The 17261-nt window shown below is 36.2% G+C and overlaps 1 protein-coding gene across 1 annotated transcript in view; it reads right to left on the bottom strand.

Moving 5' to 3' along the window:
* Positions 1 to 294: 294 nt before the first annotated feature.
* The window catches only part of PXDN (peroxidasin), an 83474-nt gene continuing 66507 nt past the window's right edge, over positions 295 to 17261 (bottom strand). Inside the window, exons 19-23 of the mRNA XM_054383827.1 lie at positions 14648 to 14856; positions 6771 to 6891; positions 4582 to 4714; positions 3406 to 3519; positions 295 to 1644 (exon numbers count right to left, since the gene is read on the bottom strand). Of these exons, the coding sequence (XP_054239802.1) occupies positions 1522 to 1644; positions 3406 to 3519; positions 4582 to 4714; positions 6771 to 6891; positions 14648 to 14856 (700 nt within the window). The 3' untranslated portion in view covers positions 295 to 1521. The remainder of the gene's footprint in view (positions 1645 to 3405; positions 3520 to 4581; positions 4715 to 6770; positions 6892 to 14647; positions 14857 to 17261) is intronic.

Genomic DNA, 17261 nt, shown 5'->3' with positions numbered 1-17261 from the left:
TCCTGACTTAGGGTTTAAGGGCAGAGACATAAATTCTAACATAGTAAGTATTCAGGAAAAGAATAAATTCTGTATAAACACAAAAAAAAAGCTGTAAAATGAGGTATGATAGTTGTCCTTCACTGAATATAATATATAATTCCTGGTCAAATGAAGTTTGTATTCTAAAGAGTACACAACTTTGAAATGCTAGTGTAGACATATACTCTATAATGTTAAACATTTATTAAATGGGAAATAAAAGTCCATTTGCAGACCATTTTTAACATGAATGATAAAAATATTGAGGTAAAAATATATACGCATTGGATGAAACTGGAAAAATATTAAAAAAATCAAATACCTTGTCAGAAAAAGTAGTCAACCCACAATTAATCATGATGCTTGATTTTGATTGTTTTTTTGGTTGTTGGTTTTTTATTTTCCCCCAACAAACAGTGCCACAATATAATCAGGAACATATGTGCATGGACAATATGCACAAGGAATCAGTAGGAATTGTTGTATACAAAATGGCATGTGACATCTTTTCCCATTTTCAAAACAGGGCCATACAAATATTTGAGCTGATCTGTGCTCAAGAGAAGCATGCTATAAAACTGGACTGGATGGAAATTGGACTGGATAGAAACTGGACTGGATAGTCATGTCACAATGATTAAAGATAAATCGACAATAACAACAAAAAAGGTTGCCAAGCAATTACATTTGTTTTGACAAATGTGATGTTAATTTTAAGATGAAATTCTACTCTGTCCTGTATGTTTTCCTAGAATGAGGAACACTGTCAATTATACCTGTAATAGACATTCAGTTGCTTTTCATATTTTCCAATTCCATTTATTTCTATTTCTTTACTAAATTGTAAGTTTCCTTACTTCTTTGGTTTGAAAACTTTGATTAATTTTGCTCTTTGAATTAATGAAAGGATGTTGAAAGTTGTAATGTAGTTCTCCTGATTTCCTTGCTGGTCCAGGTGCAGAAATGATAGTTCAACAGAACTTTAATGTGTTCATAGAAACTGGCCCTCTATGGCATTGCTGTGGGCACAGTGACCTTGCATTCACCTTTTCCCTGCATTTACTAAATAACAAAGAGCTAAATATCAAGTCAGACTGATATGAAAAGGGACAGTAAACTCTCAATGTTGCTAATTAAAGAGAGGAAACAAAGTGTTCATTTTAAGTAAGGCTTAAAAGCCCAGTCATTTTGGGTACCTAAAACTACTTGACAGTGTTCTTTTAAAGTAGCACCAGTTCTGAGTTTGTCTAACCTGAGAAGTTTAACACACAACTAACTTTGACCTGTTTGCTAATTTCCCTTTTGTTAATTTTTGCATTGTGATTACCTTCATGGGCAGAGAATAAAACAATACATTATGTTATACTGCTACAGCACCATTAGAATATTGTAAATCGTGATTTCTTGCTGCTGTTAAGACTGGAGTTACCTGTTTTTGCCATCAGTAGGCATTGATAGGCCTACTGAGGAGTATGCACCCTAAATTCTTAAAAAGCAGACTTATGGCTTCTTTTTAATAACGTTTTGTTTTAAGCAGACTGGACAGCAATCTCCTTCAACCTTCACAGGTGTTTCGCAGTCAGCCGGCAGGCAGGATTCCACAAAACAAGTAACCTGACCAGCCTGTGTCAGGAAAAACAATAACAAAACCAGAATATAGTTAGCTACATGTTCCAAACTAGGGACACATTTTTAGAATCATAGAACTGTTTTGATTGGAAAAGACCTTTAAATCATCCAGCCCGAACATTATCTAACTCTACCAAGTCTGGTGCTAAACCATGTCCCTTAGCTCCCCATCTCTGTACCTTTGAAACCCCTCCAGGAATGGGGATTCAAACACCTCCCTGGGGAGCCTGTTCCAGACTTTGAGAACCCTTTCAGTCAATAAGTTTCTTCTAATATGCAAGCTAAATCTTTGGTGCAACTGGAAGCCATTTCCTCTCATCCTATTATTTGTTACCTGGGAGAAGTAACTCCTTTCAGGGTGTTGTAGAGAGCAGGAAGATCTCTCAGCCTCCTTTTCTCCACACTAAATACCCCAGTTTCCTCAGCTGCTACTCAAAAGATGTGTTCTCCAGATCCAGACCCTTCACCAGCTTTGTTGCCCTTCCCTGGACCTACTCCAACATCTCAATGTCTCTCCTGTAGTGAGGGGCCCAAAACTGAAGGTGTGGTATTACCACTGCTGAGTACAGGGGAACAGTCACTTCCTCGGTCCTGCTGGCCACACTATTCTTGATACACGCCAGGATGCTGCTGACCTTGGCTACCCAAGAACACTGTTGGCTCATATTCAGCCAAACGTTGACCAACACCCCCACATCTTTCTCTACTAGGCAGCTTTCCAACCACTTCAGTTGTTTTGACCCAAGTGCAGGACCTGGCACTTGACCCTGTTGAATCTCATACAACTATCTTCGGCCCATTCAGCCAGCCTGTCCAGTCCTCATATTGGGCCTTCTGCTCCCTTCAGAAGTGAGTCACCTATGACAGTGACCCATATTTTATTCTTTAGTACAAATGTTTTGGTGCAGGTTGTAGAATGATTAAATGTCAGCAACACCTCCAAGCTGCTTCAACCATCATCCCTGTCATCACTCATCTCCCGTTGTAGAGCACTGTACGCTTGGGAAGGTGGGGTAGCTACTAGGGAGAAATGCCTGTGGTGCCTGTTGTGCCAGGCAGAAACTTGTTGCCATTGTTCACTATCCTCTAAGTCACCATGTTTAGTGAAGTGGAGAGAGGACAGGGTGCTCTTCGAATGATGAGCTCCATCTGCATGTTGGGTTTATCTGAGGGAGGGCAGGATGTGACCCCAAGAGTCTATCTCTCACATTCCCTGATGGCCCTCAAGCTAGCTGGTTCCATGGCAGCTGTTCTCAGCAGCTGGCTACTATGATTAACTCCATCTAATTTATTTCAGCATAAACCTATATTGAGAAGTCTCTTTGTACTGCACCATCTTTAATGGACCAGTATGCCATTTTATCTAACCTTCAGAAATGAAGCTCTGGCATATCCAGTACTGACATATTTCTTTTACTATCCTTTTGGAAATTTCACCATGACAAAGAGAAAATTAAAATCTAGCACTAAGGTGGATGAGCTTTTATTGTTTTTTAAAGAATTTTAGCAGACTTCTTCATGAAGTCTCTCACTCAGCAGTTAATTTTGCCAGCAAGGAAAATGGAAATGTAAGTACATAAAGGCTGAATTGAAAACCAGTGTCAAGGGCAGGGATATCTGAACAGTGTATTAACTGAAGATCCATTAAAAAAACAATTAGCAACTATTACCCAGAAATTAGCAGGCACAAAACTGAAAGTGCTATTTTAGAAGCAGGACCTAACATGATTTCTAAGTGGATATCCATAAACTTACTTTGCATTCACACACAGTACAAGGGTCCCTTTTCCAGGTTTCATTGCTGGAATACGATTTACCTTCTTCATCAGTGCAATCAGTTTTACTGAGGCGTGATTCAAGTTTTTTTATCTGAAAACATTAAAAAGATGTCAATAGCTGAATCAAAAAAAGAAAAAGGGTTTTATTGGTTCAAGGCCTTCTGTGCTTTCTCTTATGCTACATAATCAATGATCAATATTCGTCTGTGTTTTCCTTCTTGCTACTTGGATTTCACAATGGTAACAGATTGGAAACAGGCAATACATATGGAAACAGCCTTTCAAATGAAAACTAACCAAAGATCTGTTGGAATATACAACTGGAATGTACAAAGTGAAGCCAACTGCCTGTGATATATGAAAAGACAAATCTAAACTCTCAAAAAACTTTGAATGAAAGGGAGGTGAAAAAAAACCAAACATCCAATTCAATTAAAAATGTTTGTTTGGATTTTTGATTGTTTTCCTTAGTGTTGAAAACAAAAATAAGGGGTTATATAATTAATATACCTTGCTGATTTTGTGCTTTTTGAAACAACAGTTAGGAATGCACAATTTTTATAAATTCCTCAGTCATTTTTCTGTCCAAAAAAGATGGAAGAACCAACTGAAATGCAGGAAGTCTTAACATAGTTCTTCCACTGTCAAAATGGGATCACTGAAGATGAGTACAACAATGATTAAATAATACCATCAAAGGTCAAATCAAATTACTATAAACTAAACATATCATTTGCATCTATAAATCTAGACCTTGCAACTATAATCTGTCATATTGCATCTTACAAAGTCTAGATTCTAATCATAATTTTACATAGATCCTACACATTTCAGATAGAAAAAAAAGATTTGATTAACTCTACAGAAAAGTTTATAGAGCAAGACTATTTTCACGTTGAGTACACAATGGTTGCACAAACCTCCAGGCTCAGAAGTCAAGAGAGTCTAATTATGGAACATTTCAGTACTATTTCAAAAGAACATAGAAATAAAGAATAGTAACACACCATGTTCTGTGTTGTGTTTTATTTGAGATACAGTGTGGTGGGTTTGGGGTGCAGTGGACGTCTATTAAAAACAGAAGAGGAGTGATGTTAGGAAAATGTTACAAATTAAATCTACAATTAGAAACTACCCATTATAGCAACCTTACCTGGTTTCTGAGGCTTGAAATAGTTTTTTGCATTTCCAAAACAAATTCTTTGAAGTCATTCACTGCTGGTACGTTTTGATTTTCATTAGCTGCTGACGTGGCATTACGAAAATATTTACTCTGTTTCACAGAACTGCAACAAAAGAATGCCAAGACAGGATATTCATCTAAGTAATTTTTACCTGGACAGATATTTTAGAAAATTTTGCAACAAATATAAAAGAAGAACAACCACAAGTGTAGGGATTGTATGAACCACAACAGCACACAAGACCCGCTGGTGCTGAAGACAGACACAGGGTCTGGTGAGCTGTGGATTACTGCTAACATCATGAGCAATGGCAAGTTTCTTCTACTTAAAAAAATAATATATGCATTTCATACAGCAGCACACACAAGGTTGTCTTCAGTGACACTGTAAAGCATCACTTTGAAGTCACTGGGAAATTTCTTGAGCCTCTATTGTGAAAGCAGATAAAAGTGAGAGTCTTAAACAACATTACATCCAAACATGGAATTCACATTTCACATTCAGATTCCCAGTTTCTGCCTCTATATGTTCATTAGCAAAATGTGTTGAAAGAAATTCAACTTCAAAAAGGAAAAAGTTTGGTCTTGTAAATGAATGAGAAGTACTTTTAGATATGAACATATTCCTGTGTCCCAATTTAACTAACATTTGGAATCAATACTGATGATAATCATATACAAAATCTATTCTTTTGTCTACAGCACTTTCTAGTTCATATCTGGTAAGAGCTGTACAGTATTACATTGTGTTAGTAAATTCATTCTGTGGACAGGAAACAGTTATTAAAGGAACTGTCCATAACTAATCATAGAATCATAGAATAGAATCATAGAATCAAGAAGGCTGGAAGAGACCTCAAAGATCGAGTCCAAACTGTCACCCTACACCTCATGACTATCTAAACCATGGCACCAAGTGCCACGTCCAATCCCCTCTTGAACACCTCCAGGGATGGTGACTCCACCACCTCCCTGTGCAGCACATTCCAATGGTCAATACATTATTTGGCACCACTTAAGAAACATGCATTCAAACCCAAGGATAACAGTAATTATGAAGCCACTTATTACATTAAGATCCTTGGAATCCGTACAAGCACTCCTATTTTTTTATCATGTCTTCTTCAGAACTAAGGGATACCCAAAGAATAAAGTGGAATGAAATCCTCTCTCACAGAAGACGGATCATGGTTTATAATCATTCTGAAAAAATTAAGCCAGCACTTACTGGCAGGTGTTCAAGCTACTTAGTTTCCCATAGTTTTTCATCTGAGTTAAAGAACTCTAAATAACATAACATGCCAAATTCAAGTAAACCAGCTGCTGTTGTATAATAAAAAGTTAATCTTCCCCACCTGCTCAAGTTATTGAAAATGAGAAGGAAAAAAACCAAGAGAATGAAAGATCTTCTCATCATGAATGCAATTTAAGTACAACAATGAGCTTGAGAACTGATGAGAATGTTAAAGGACTAAGTTTGCTTTAGCTTTCGTTATGTATAAAGTAGTATCAATTTACTTTTTTGTAGTCCTAATTAGTAACTGGACTTATGTGGATTTTAGAGAATTTCTGAAACATAGTCAAACATCATATTAATGCAAACTGGCTGCTTCTCAGATATCAGCATTTACTTTTTCTTTCTTTCATTTTTACTGAATTGAACCCTTGTGCAGTTTCAGAATCTTGGGACTAGCATCTTTAAAAAGTGAATTGCCCTTTTATAAACTCAAACACTTCTATGACTTCACTTGCAAAGGCAGGTGAAACATCCTTCTTCAAGGATTACTTTACAAGAATCTTTCTATTTCTATTGTTGATACTTGGCTACTGTCTTCTCCTGTCTAAAATACTTAACATGTAAAGCCTCTATTATGTCAGGACAGCTTCTTATCAACTAAGTAAAATACAATGGTGGTGTTCCTTCAGAACCATAACACCTGCATGAGTATATGAAACTGCTGAAATAAATTTACCTTTCCACATATCTGTCTAGCAACTTTCCTTGCCAGAGTGAGTAGACTCAACCTGGTCATCTTAGACAAGTGGTATGTGCTTACAGAGAAATCATTCATTTTCACTCAACTTTGAAAACAAATGTGCTTTTTACATAACTTCTCTAAAAAAAAAAACAAAACAAAACAAAAAAGAAGTAATCTTACCTTACTGCTTTGGACATTTTCATTTTCTTCATTGGCTTGTCCTCCTGAAAGCTGTAATCAAGAGAACGTCTACCCCGGAAGTGATATGAAAAAGCATTGAATTGTCCTCTAGTTCTACAGTCTGAAATAAGAAAAGAAATTACATATTATATACCACAGTATAATTCAGAAATTATACTATTAAGATAGTTTTACAGTGTCTTCTGCATTGGCAAAAGCAGTTCATACATTCAGCCTGATTCCTCTGGAATCAGTTTGGTTGGAGCTGAATATGTCTTGGCAATAGAACATTTAAGCCAGTTGGATGGAGAGAATTTGATTATTTGCAGACCATTTTTTTTGGTAAAAAAACAAAGGAATAAAGATTAATTTCATAAATATACCAGTGCTGCTGTAACTATTATTTCACTTTTGAAATTTCTACTCTCATGGCTTTGAATTATTTTTGGAATGGGTTACTTACATATGGAGAAAAACAATGATAGAAAAAACAGCCTATTGCTTACTCATCTAACTCAGACATTCTTAATTGTTATTTTTGGCATTTGAATGAGAATCTTTAATTAAATCCTGGAGAACATTTTCAGACACACTTCCTTGGCTGACCAGCCCTATTTCCAAATTCAAGGGATTTGAAGGTATCACCAATCACTTAGACCCTAACACACTTTCAACCACAAGTGAAAATCTCAAGCCTGACAATAAGCATGACAGAAATCTCATCCTAAGACCCTAAGAGGATGTCTTCATAGGATTAAGTATGCCTCTCCACCAGTCAACTTTATTTAGTCTTCCCAGCACAGTGAGCATTTGGAAGAAGTCCCATTTAGAAAAGGAAAAAATCACAAAGCTGGAACAGCACTTTGGAGAGGACATAATGAGAAAATAGAAGTTTTCTCATTTTTGTTCAAAGAATCTTTAAACCAAAAAAGGTATAATGGGCCAAGCTGCAGCAGGAACCAACAGCATGTTCAACAGTTAGAAGCAAAGAGTCTGCTAAGAAAATGGAAAAGCTGAACTACAGAATCCCATGGACATATCCCAGCTTAGTCTGCTATTAGCAGAATGTGCCACGAAATCAACTGAACAGGGAAAGAAGCAAATTTCCCTAACATTTTCCTTAACTCGCACCATAACAATTTTATTCAGCAAGTAGATAATATTTTATGAAGTAGTAATTAGATCACACATCTAAAGTATTAACACAAATTACTGCACAAGTTTCAAGTCAATAAAAGAACCTCAAAACACTGTTGAACTGAGAAACGTCAGAAACAAACATAAAGTTGTGCTGTGATTATACAAAAAAAAGTACCTTGGACTACTTCTAATTGTATTGGACTTTCCCTTAAATTCAACTACTACAATTTTCCTGTTAGGAAAAAAACCCTATTTTGTCCAAGGCTAAATACCAATTAAGATAGGGGGAAAAAAAAACAAAACCAAACAACCTAGACTGATAAAAAAACAGTACCGATTCATTTTCACTTCAAAAACAATACCTACAGATTATTCTTGAGCATAATTTATCCAAAATTCTATTTCCCTTTTCTTTCCTCACAGTTTGTCCCATTCTTGAGTAAGTTTATTACCTTCCTCCTATAATAATGGCAGAGCCAAAGAACTAGAGGATATTTACTGCCAACATATTGTTCCTTCTTCTTGTGTGTTCTGCTGTTTCTCACACAATCTCCTTGCTCCCCACTAGAAACTAAACTCTTCCAAATGCGCCTGTAAGATGCTTGGCACTGAAGGCATTTTTGATCACCCTTAGACACTTCTATATTTAGTATGATGAGCAAAGGGGTTGTCACACTCTGAAAGGCCACTGGAGAAACAACTAATTTTGTTCAGAAGAATTTTCTTCTTAACACAATCTGCTGCTTAAAGTTTTCTCAAGTGTCACAGAAGATTTAGTTTCTCCTGGAAGCAATCTGTAAAAAAAATTTCTGCTATCCTCTTTTGTTTAATAACTGCTAAGGTCATTTCACTTTTTTTTTTTTTTTTTTTGGTACAATAATACAATAGCCCATTGTTTTTTTATTCCTAGGCTGGTTTTTAGAAACAAAGGTCTGAAATCCTGGGAAGGTATTTTATCACCTTGGGCTGGCAAATATGAGAACCACATGTTCAGTGGCAGCTTCAAGTAGACAGATTTGACATTTCTGTATTTTTTAAAGACTGAAATACGTCAACTTTTTAGATGAACAGCTTGGTCTTGGTTTCCATTTCAGGTACAAGGAAGAGGATTGGCACTGCTGGGGGTGCAGGACAGAATGCTCTAGATTTCAGAAAGCCTAAACCAAGCTTATCTGGTTTTGGTCTGGGTTTTTTCTAAAATGAAGTATACCTTAGCAGTAGCAATAAGCAAGAAAAATTAACCTAAAATCCTGCTTTTTTTTTTTTTTTAGCCTACCTAAAATTTCCCCATATTAGCTATACCCAATTCAACTTATTTTCTGCACAAAAGCTGTAAATTTTAAAGCAATCTAAGAATTCTTTTTTCTCTATGAATGTTTGCTTTTAGAAGCTAGGTATTGTTACACTGCAAGTGTCAAGATAAATCATTTCTATATGGAAACCTTGCTCACATCTTCAGAAAAATCTGTTTCCCACAAGGTAAACCGGATAGAAAATCCCCTGATATTTACAACTCTTGAGCACTCTTCATTCCCTGTAAATCGCTTCTCAGAATCTAAGTCAAGGAGAACTATGCTAGCAGTACATTATGTGAAAACAACTTGAGAGACTTAGGGAATGTGAAAAAAGTACATTGATGTAGCTATTGCTTCTATTTGATACTACTTTTATTCTCTGAGATTTATTGCAGTGAATTAAGTTACTCTTACTGTAAACATCTGTACGTATCTAAGAACTTCTAATCATGCCACTGGGAGCAGTAAAAAGGGACGAGAAACACTGAAAACATCTAAAATGTTGAAAGATTTTTTTGAGTAGATGTTTTCACAAGGCAGCTACTTAAAAATTACACAACATAGGAAAAAGACTTTTCAGTCCAAAAGAAGCTCGAAGTAACTGTTTTTTTTAATTATTATTATTGCTACAGAGGCCATTACATCACACCTCTACATTTTTTTCTGTTGAATAAGACTTTCCAGTAAATGACAAATTAAATTGCAGCAAAATCTGTAATGTGTTGGTCTAAAATCCAATAGTAATCTGCTCAGATTAGAATAGATGCATTCTGTATAAGCATTATTTAAACATCTGGAAGGCAGCAATGACAGCAGGTAAAAGTGGCAATCCAGACTGCCACCTCTCAAAATTTTAATAATAAAGATGTTCTGTGTAGTTCACCTTGAAACTCCCAGACTGATTCTACCAAAACTAGAAAGCTCAGACACGGAAAAAGCAAATATCCAGATAGTTTACAAAATATAACTATATAAATCGCTAATGCATGGCTAATAATAGCCTAAAGACATTTTACAATGTATCATGATCTGAATAGGTTTTGGATGGCCTGCAGGAAGGATCTTGACACCAAACCAAAGCAAATCCCACCTCCCCAGCAGAAAAATTAAGCCGGACTAGTTAGAAAGGCTTGCAGATCAAAAGTATGCATATTTTGGAATAAAAAATATCAAATTTTTATAAATTTGATAAAATCATTTCAGGCAGACTGAAAATCCACAGAAATTTGGAAATTTGAAAAGCAAGGATACTAAGAACTGACTTGCCCATTAGACTGTGAAGATATCAGTGTCTTGGAAAGGCAGTAGCAGTCTATCGGGAAGAAGGAAATCCTCCTGCTGCCTGGGTTTGCAGGTATCTCCAAGATATCTCCAGTAGGATGCTTTCCTACCCATGTTTCCTTTACAGCCAATGGACACTGACACAGGAAAAGAATGCAGCCTGAATTGTCCTCCAGAGGCATGTATTTCTTTACATGGAAATGTACACTGAGCATTTAGGAAAAAAAAAAAAGTCTTAAGTTGTTTGTTGTTTGGTTTGGGTTTGTTTGTTTGTTTGTTTGCTTTTCACTATAGAGCCTGAAAAAAAGGCACCAAAGTTCCTTTCCTGGAAAATCTGAAGCTTGGATGCTCTTTGCTCAAATAAAGAGCTGCAGTAAAGCTGCAGTAAGTCCTCAACATCTCTGACAAGACAAAAAGAGGTAGAAAGTGAAGGAAACCAGAAGGAAAACTCGTGTACCTCAGTGGAACCCCTTCTTTTCCCCACCATAATATAGTAATTATGTTGTAGAATTTGTTCTCTGAAATCTAAAATAATCTGGTATTGTTATTCTAAAATTGAATAATGTTCTGCTTTATAAGAAATAAACACTAGCTTTACTTGAGAAATTTAAGAAGCATTTTTTTTGTAACTAAGAATTTTTTCTTTTCTTCATATGGAAAAATACGTTGAATTGAACAAAACAGGAAGGATAACAAAAACAGATGTGCTTTTTAACCAGGCTGAAACAGCTGAACATATGGGTGACTTACTAAACACACATAAAGTGCAAGGAGCAGCATTCTGTAGTCTAAATTCTAACTTAGAATAACTTTAGTTATAAAATGATCAGAAGCGTTTGAAATGTGGAGAATTACTTGAATTAAAAATAAAAAACAAACACACACAAAATCAAAAACAACAACAAAACCCAACAAGCAACCCAAAAAACCCAAACCCAAACAAAAAACCCCAAACTTCCAATAAATTCAAAGAAAAAAAAAAAATCTAGAATGTATCTAGCTTAAAGTAAATGCTGTTCCAGAATGTATGTTGAGTATTCTCCCCACCAAGGAGTAGTGGTGAGTCGTCAGTGCTACAGCAGGAAAGAAATTTTTTTAAGTAATTGCTTAAACCTGAATTCACACAGAACACATCACATGCATTCATCCATGCAAGAAAACAGTTCAAGCCATGCATACTTTGGTTTTTCTCCATTAACCTGTGCACAGACTTCAAAAGAGTTCAGAAGAAGGGGATACAGATAGTTTTTTTAAAAACCCTTTCTTTTGCTTGGCAGTTGTCTAACTGCACCACATCCAGTAGTACTCTCTGGTAGTAATATTCCTGAATGAAAACACAAGCTAGGCTGTAGAATGGCTGAATACTCTAAAGAGTTTCCAAAGATAACATCTGCTCTAGAAGGCTCAGTGCTAACGTAACATTTAGAGGCTCAACTCATAATTTCTCAGAACAGCTTCACAATTTTTCCAGATCAATAAATTAATGTATTTGTGAAACTGTCAAGCTTCATGAACCATGGCAAAGTGAATTTATTCTGAACTGGGAGAATATGATTTACTTGTTTATGGTAAAGCACTTGAAGAGTAATAATTTGATTTTCTCTCAATGCTTCTGGCACCTCAGGGTTATTTTGAAGAGACTCAGAAAGACTTTGCATTAAAATCACAATTGTCAGCCCTATCTGGAGTTTTATAAGCTATTATCACCTATTTGGAAATGACAAACCTGGTAAATACCGTTTAAAGACCGTGATTAACCTAAAAGAAAAGGCCAAACTTGTAAAAATAAGAGCAAGATTTGAATGAAATTACATCTGGGGGAAACAGAACAAGATTTTACTGAAACCTAAATGATTTTTTCTTCTAATGTCACAGAGATAACTTACATTTCGAACAAAGTCTTCCAAGGAAGAATTTTATTAGACACAGATTTATTTTTCAAAGAGTTGTTTATGGAACAAGGCAATACAGCAGGCAGTTTAAAAGCTAACTAGTGCAGTAACTTTTAGCAGTAAATCTCTATCTACTTTACCCACTGCCTTAAGTTCTGAGCTACATAATCAAAAGGCTCTCTTTCATCAGGAACAGATAAATCTCACCAAAAGAGTTAAATGGAAAAAAGTATAACAGTGTGACTCTCTCAGAAATACAGTCCACTGGTTCTTTATTCATGAATCTCTTTTAACAGAATATTGAATAGCCTGCTCAGCAGTATTCAGCTCAAGACAATCAGCAGTAGAAAAGATGAAGAACTCAGATCTGTATACTTTTCATCAGCAATCCTACAAGACACAGTTTTTGAAAGCCAGGTTCTTGCTAGGTAAATTATAAGATCCTAGTAATTGCTAACTATTTGTATCATTACCCTCTCTCATCAGAGTAAGTTTTTTTCCAGTTATTAATTTGTTCGACAAATTGATAATCACAGTTGTATAGAGAAGTTCCAAAAATTCTTGAACATAGTTTTTAATTTGAATTTTCTCAAAAGAGAATGATAACAACAATGTCAAGGAGACCTCAGTAAAGACAGATCATTGTCCTTTGATATATTTTGTTGTTGTTACCGCCAATCATTCTGCAAAACTCTGTGATTCAAAACGTTCCCTTAGGAAGAGATCTTCTAACTATATTACAGATTCAGTGAAGTCTGATGTGATGGCTAAAGAAATCGTCCTTGGATGTTGAAGAGGCTTAACTTCTTGAGATCCCTCAGCTGTATACCAAACATGAGGTACATGGAATGAAATCCCTTGTTGGTCAGTTTAGGGTCACCTATCCTACCCACTCTGCTCTGCAGGTGTGACCTCTTACTTTCTGAACCCTCAAAACAGTATACAAGATTTAGCAGTGACTTTGATCACCACAGGAGCAAGTACAAGCAAGGGCCTTTCTGTATACCAACCCCTGACAGTAACTATAAACACGGAGTGTTAGCACTTCCAGAAGCAGACACTGTCTGTGAAAATTTGCCATTAACTTCAGAAGGTTAATTAGAAGAGGCTGAGCTAAAAAGTGAAATCACTGAACCCATTTGGTTCTGCTCTAGCTCAAACCAAGACTCCAAACCATGTTTCTGCAGGAAAAAGTTAATCTCTGAAGAAAACCAATTCCCCCCATTATCCTAACTTTTGAAGGAGACAACAATGAACAAGATTATTTATCCACAGAAGGAAGAAACCAGGAAAACAGTAATCTACACTATCCAATGTTCAAATCTATGTTATGCTTAGAATGTGTTTTTTACTATAAAATACGAAATGATCACTCACTTAACAGGAGCTGTGCTCCATATTTGAGCGTGCAACGTCTTAAGAAACACTGAGCAACAGTCAAACATCTTCATAGAATGGTTTAGGTTGGAAGCGACCTTAAAGATCATCTATTTCCAACCTCCCCTGCCATGGGCAGAGATACCTTTCACTTAGACCAGGTTGCTCAAGGCCCTGTCCAGCATGGCCTTGAACATCTCCATGGAGATGGCATCCACAACCTCCCTGGGCAACACTGTTCCAGTGTCTCATCACCCTCACTGTAAAGAATTTCTTCTTAATATCCAGTCTAAATCTAACCTCTTTAAGCTTAAAGCCATTCCCCCTATCACTACAAGCCCTTGTAAAAAGTCCCTCCGCAGCTTTCTTGCAGGCCCTCTTCAGGAATTGGAAGGCTACTCTAAGATTTCCCTGGAGCTTTCTCTTCTCCAGGCTGAACAGCACCAACTCTTGCAGCTTGTCCCCACAGGGGAGATGATCCAACCCTCTGATCATCTTTGTGGCCCTCCTCAGGATCTGCTCCAACAATTCTATGTCCTTCTTGTGTTGGGGGCACCAGAACTGGATGTAGTACTCCAGGTGGGGTCTCCCAAGAGCAGAGTGGAGGGGGAGAATCACCTCACTCATCCTGCTGGTCACACATCTTTTGACGTGTGGCTATCGGTCTGCAAGCGCACACTGCTGGCTCATGTTGAGTTTTTCAGCAACCAACACCTCCAAGTCCTTCTCCTCAACACTGCTTGCAAGCCACATCTCTCCCAGCCTATTTTTGTGCTTGGGATTGCCCTGACCCAGGTGCAGGACCTTCCACTTTGCCTTCTTCTTACAAGAAAAAGAACAGAAACTAAAAAATGCACATTGTTAACACACCAAAATCCACCTATATACAGACCTTCACAGCAGTCTTGCCACATCCTGAGGTCCAGTTTTGGAATATCTTCACAGCTACTATACCCATGGGGAAATTCAGCCACTTTAAAGACGTCATGCTGTACTCTGGTTATGTTGTCACCATTGTCACACAAAACTCTAGCAAGAGATGTCTGCTTGATCTGAGTGAGCTGAGCAGGTGTGAACACACCTGGGTTCTCATACCATAACCTGTAATCTCACAGAAAAGACAAGTTTGCTATTGAAAAATCAAACCACACAGTCTTCCAGAGAACTTGCAATATTATATTCATAATTAAATTAATTTTTCCATAATTCTTGCTCTCAATTTTACATTGTACCCGAGGGTGTGATCTAGGTGATAAAATCTAAGGGCTCAGTGTCACTTCAGCCCTACTTGTGGTCATGTTGACACTCTGAAGGTGTTAAGGTCTTCAACAAATCCTTTGATTTCTCTTCTAGTTCTATTTCAATGTCTTGGGTATCTTTGGACATTGAAAATGGTTCTAGATTACCAATTTTAGGGTTCTTTTAAGGTAGAGGCTTAAATTACCATATGTTTCTTTCTCCAGGCAGCTTTTCTATGGCTAAGAAAAAATGTTGATAGAATTGCTGAGATTAGAAGAACAGTTAATCTACACCTAGATTATTACCAAGATAAGTGAGATTGTTTAATTTACTAAGGAAACGTTTCTCCATTAAAACTATTTTAATGACTATACTAAATCAGAAACTTATGAATATATGCTCAGTTAATTCATTATTTTCAAGAAGGAAATACTGCACATAAAGGGCTAAAAGCCTCTTATCAATAGAAAACACAAATAATACATTACTTTAAACAGTAAACCCTGAATGTTTTATTTACTTGGAAAAAAAACCATTTTAAGTTATTGTCCAGGATTTGAAAACATTTTACTCTATTGTAACATGTAAGAGTTGTTCACTGTGATATTGTTTACCTCTGACAAATCTGTAAAGTTTTAACTCTACATGGGTACATTTTCCTACCTATTTCAAACAAAACCAAGTAGAAGGCTCTTTAGACTTTACGCAAAAATCAGTAACAATTTTATACTAGAATTTAGAATAATTATTAACAAATAGAATTTTTAACAAATATAATTATTATGAATATTATTTTCATAAGGCATTAGACACTGTGCAATGAATTCCCATGTACTGGGATCATAAAGAGAGATCCTGAAATTTCCATCTTGACAGGAAGTTATAGCCTCCCTTCAAGCATCACTTCTTTTCCCTGCACAGGCATATTTGTTTTGCATGGTGCTGGCAGCTTTGATCCTCTGCTCATTGTAAAGGCTTTGCAAAGTGAGAGTTGCTCTCATGATGTCTAATAATGTTAAATATTTGGTGGCATGTTGCTTCAAAATGTTTGCATTCTGTGGACAGCAAAAACCCATTTCCTGAATATGTTTTCCTATAGTTGCTAAACAGAAAAAAAACAAAAGCAACAACAACAAAACCCACACCAAAAAAAAAACCAACAAACAAAACCAACCAAACAAAAAACCCCAAACAAACAAACAACAACAACAAAAAAAAGAAAAGGAAAAAGGAGGCGAAAAAAGGGGGGATGAAAGGGGAATAAAAGATTTGCCGGTAAAATGCAAACACACACTAAAAAGCAGTATCATTATCCTGTTGTGACACAAATAGGTACATGTCACAAGCAATCTGGAGCTCATACTGCTTATATTTCTCCCTTTACTCCCTCTGCCTCCAGGCATGAGTGTTTTATGTTACACAGCTTAATTTTTAAACAGATTTTATATAAGAAAATTGTTTCCAAAAAAGGCATGCAAAAAGGCTTGAACTGTTGACTACGGAAATAAAAAAGGCCTTTATACTATCTTAAGTAGCAATTTTACAACTTACATAAAGCAAATAACATTAGACAAAGTGAACCAAAACAATATTTCTAGTTCTTCCTCTGTTTCCCTTTCACTAGGATGGGACTAATCAGCTTGGGTCTTTTTACCCTCGTGACATGCAAAACCCAGGATGCTAGGTCACAAATTATGGTGAAAACGAGGAGGAAAGTTGATTTTCAGATTTTAAATGGGTGTGTTGAAAGTATGCTAAGAAGATCTGTCTGCTGTAACAAAAGCAATGACTGTTTTCTTGTTTCAGTTAGTGTAGAAACTGAAAAATTGCTCATAATGTCTATGCACAGTGATTTAAGAACAATTATCAAATTGTGTTCTTTGGGATAAGCTTTTAAGTCTTGATGCACAGGTTGATTGTACTGAAATACTTACAGGAGTCATATACACAGAGTGATACTTTGGCAACCTATGATTAAGTAATGGAGATGGTTGAAGTGTTTGACCACCACAATCCTTTTGTCATTAAAATAATTAAAGAACTATTAAAAGGAGATGAGTAACACACTTTTCAGAAAGGTGAATCACTTGAAAAACTGGTAAAAGGTAATTCGGGATATGTTGGCAGTGATGCTTTTTGGAGGTCACCAGAAAAAGAAACAGGTTTGAAAAATAAATTAATCATAGATACTAACACTGTTTTAAACCTTCATTCTTTATCTTTTCAGTTATGTAATAATTTCATGAATGAAAATAAAAATCACTTTG

The sequence above is a fragment of the Indicator indicator genome, chromosome 9 (genome assembly GCF_027791375.1).
Source record: "Indicator indicator isolate 239-I01 chromosome 9, UM_Iind_1.1, whole genome shotgun sequence".
Classification (NCBI taxonomy): domain Eukaryota; kingdom Metazoa; phylum Chordata; class Aves; order Piciformes; family Indicatoridae; genus Indicator; species Indicator indicator.
The sequence above is the reverse complement of the archived record's forward strand: the minus strand, read 5'-3'. Positions and strand labels throughout refer to the sequence as shown.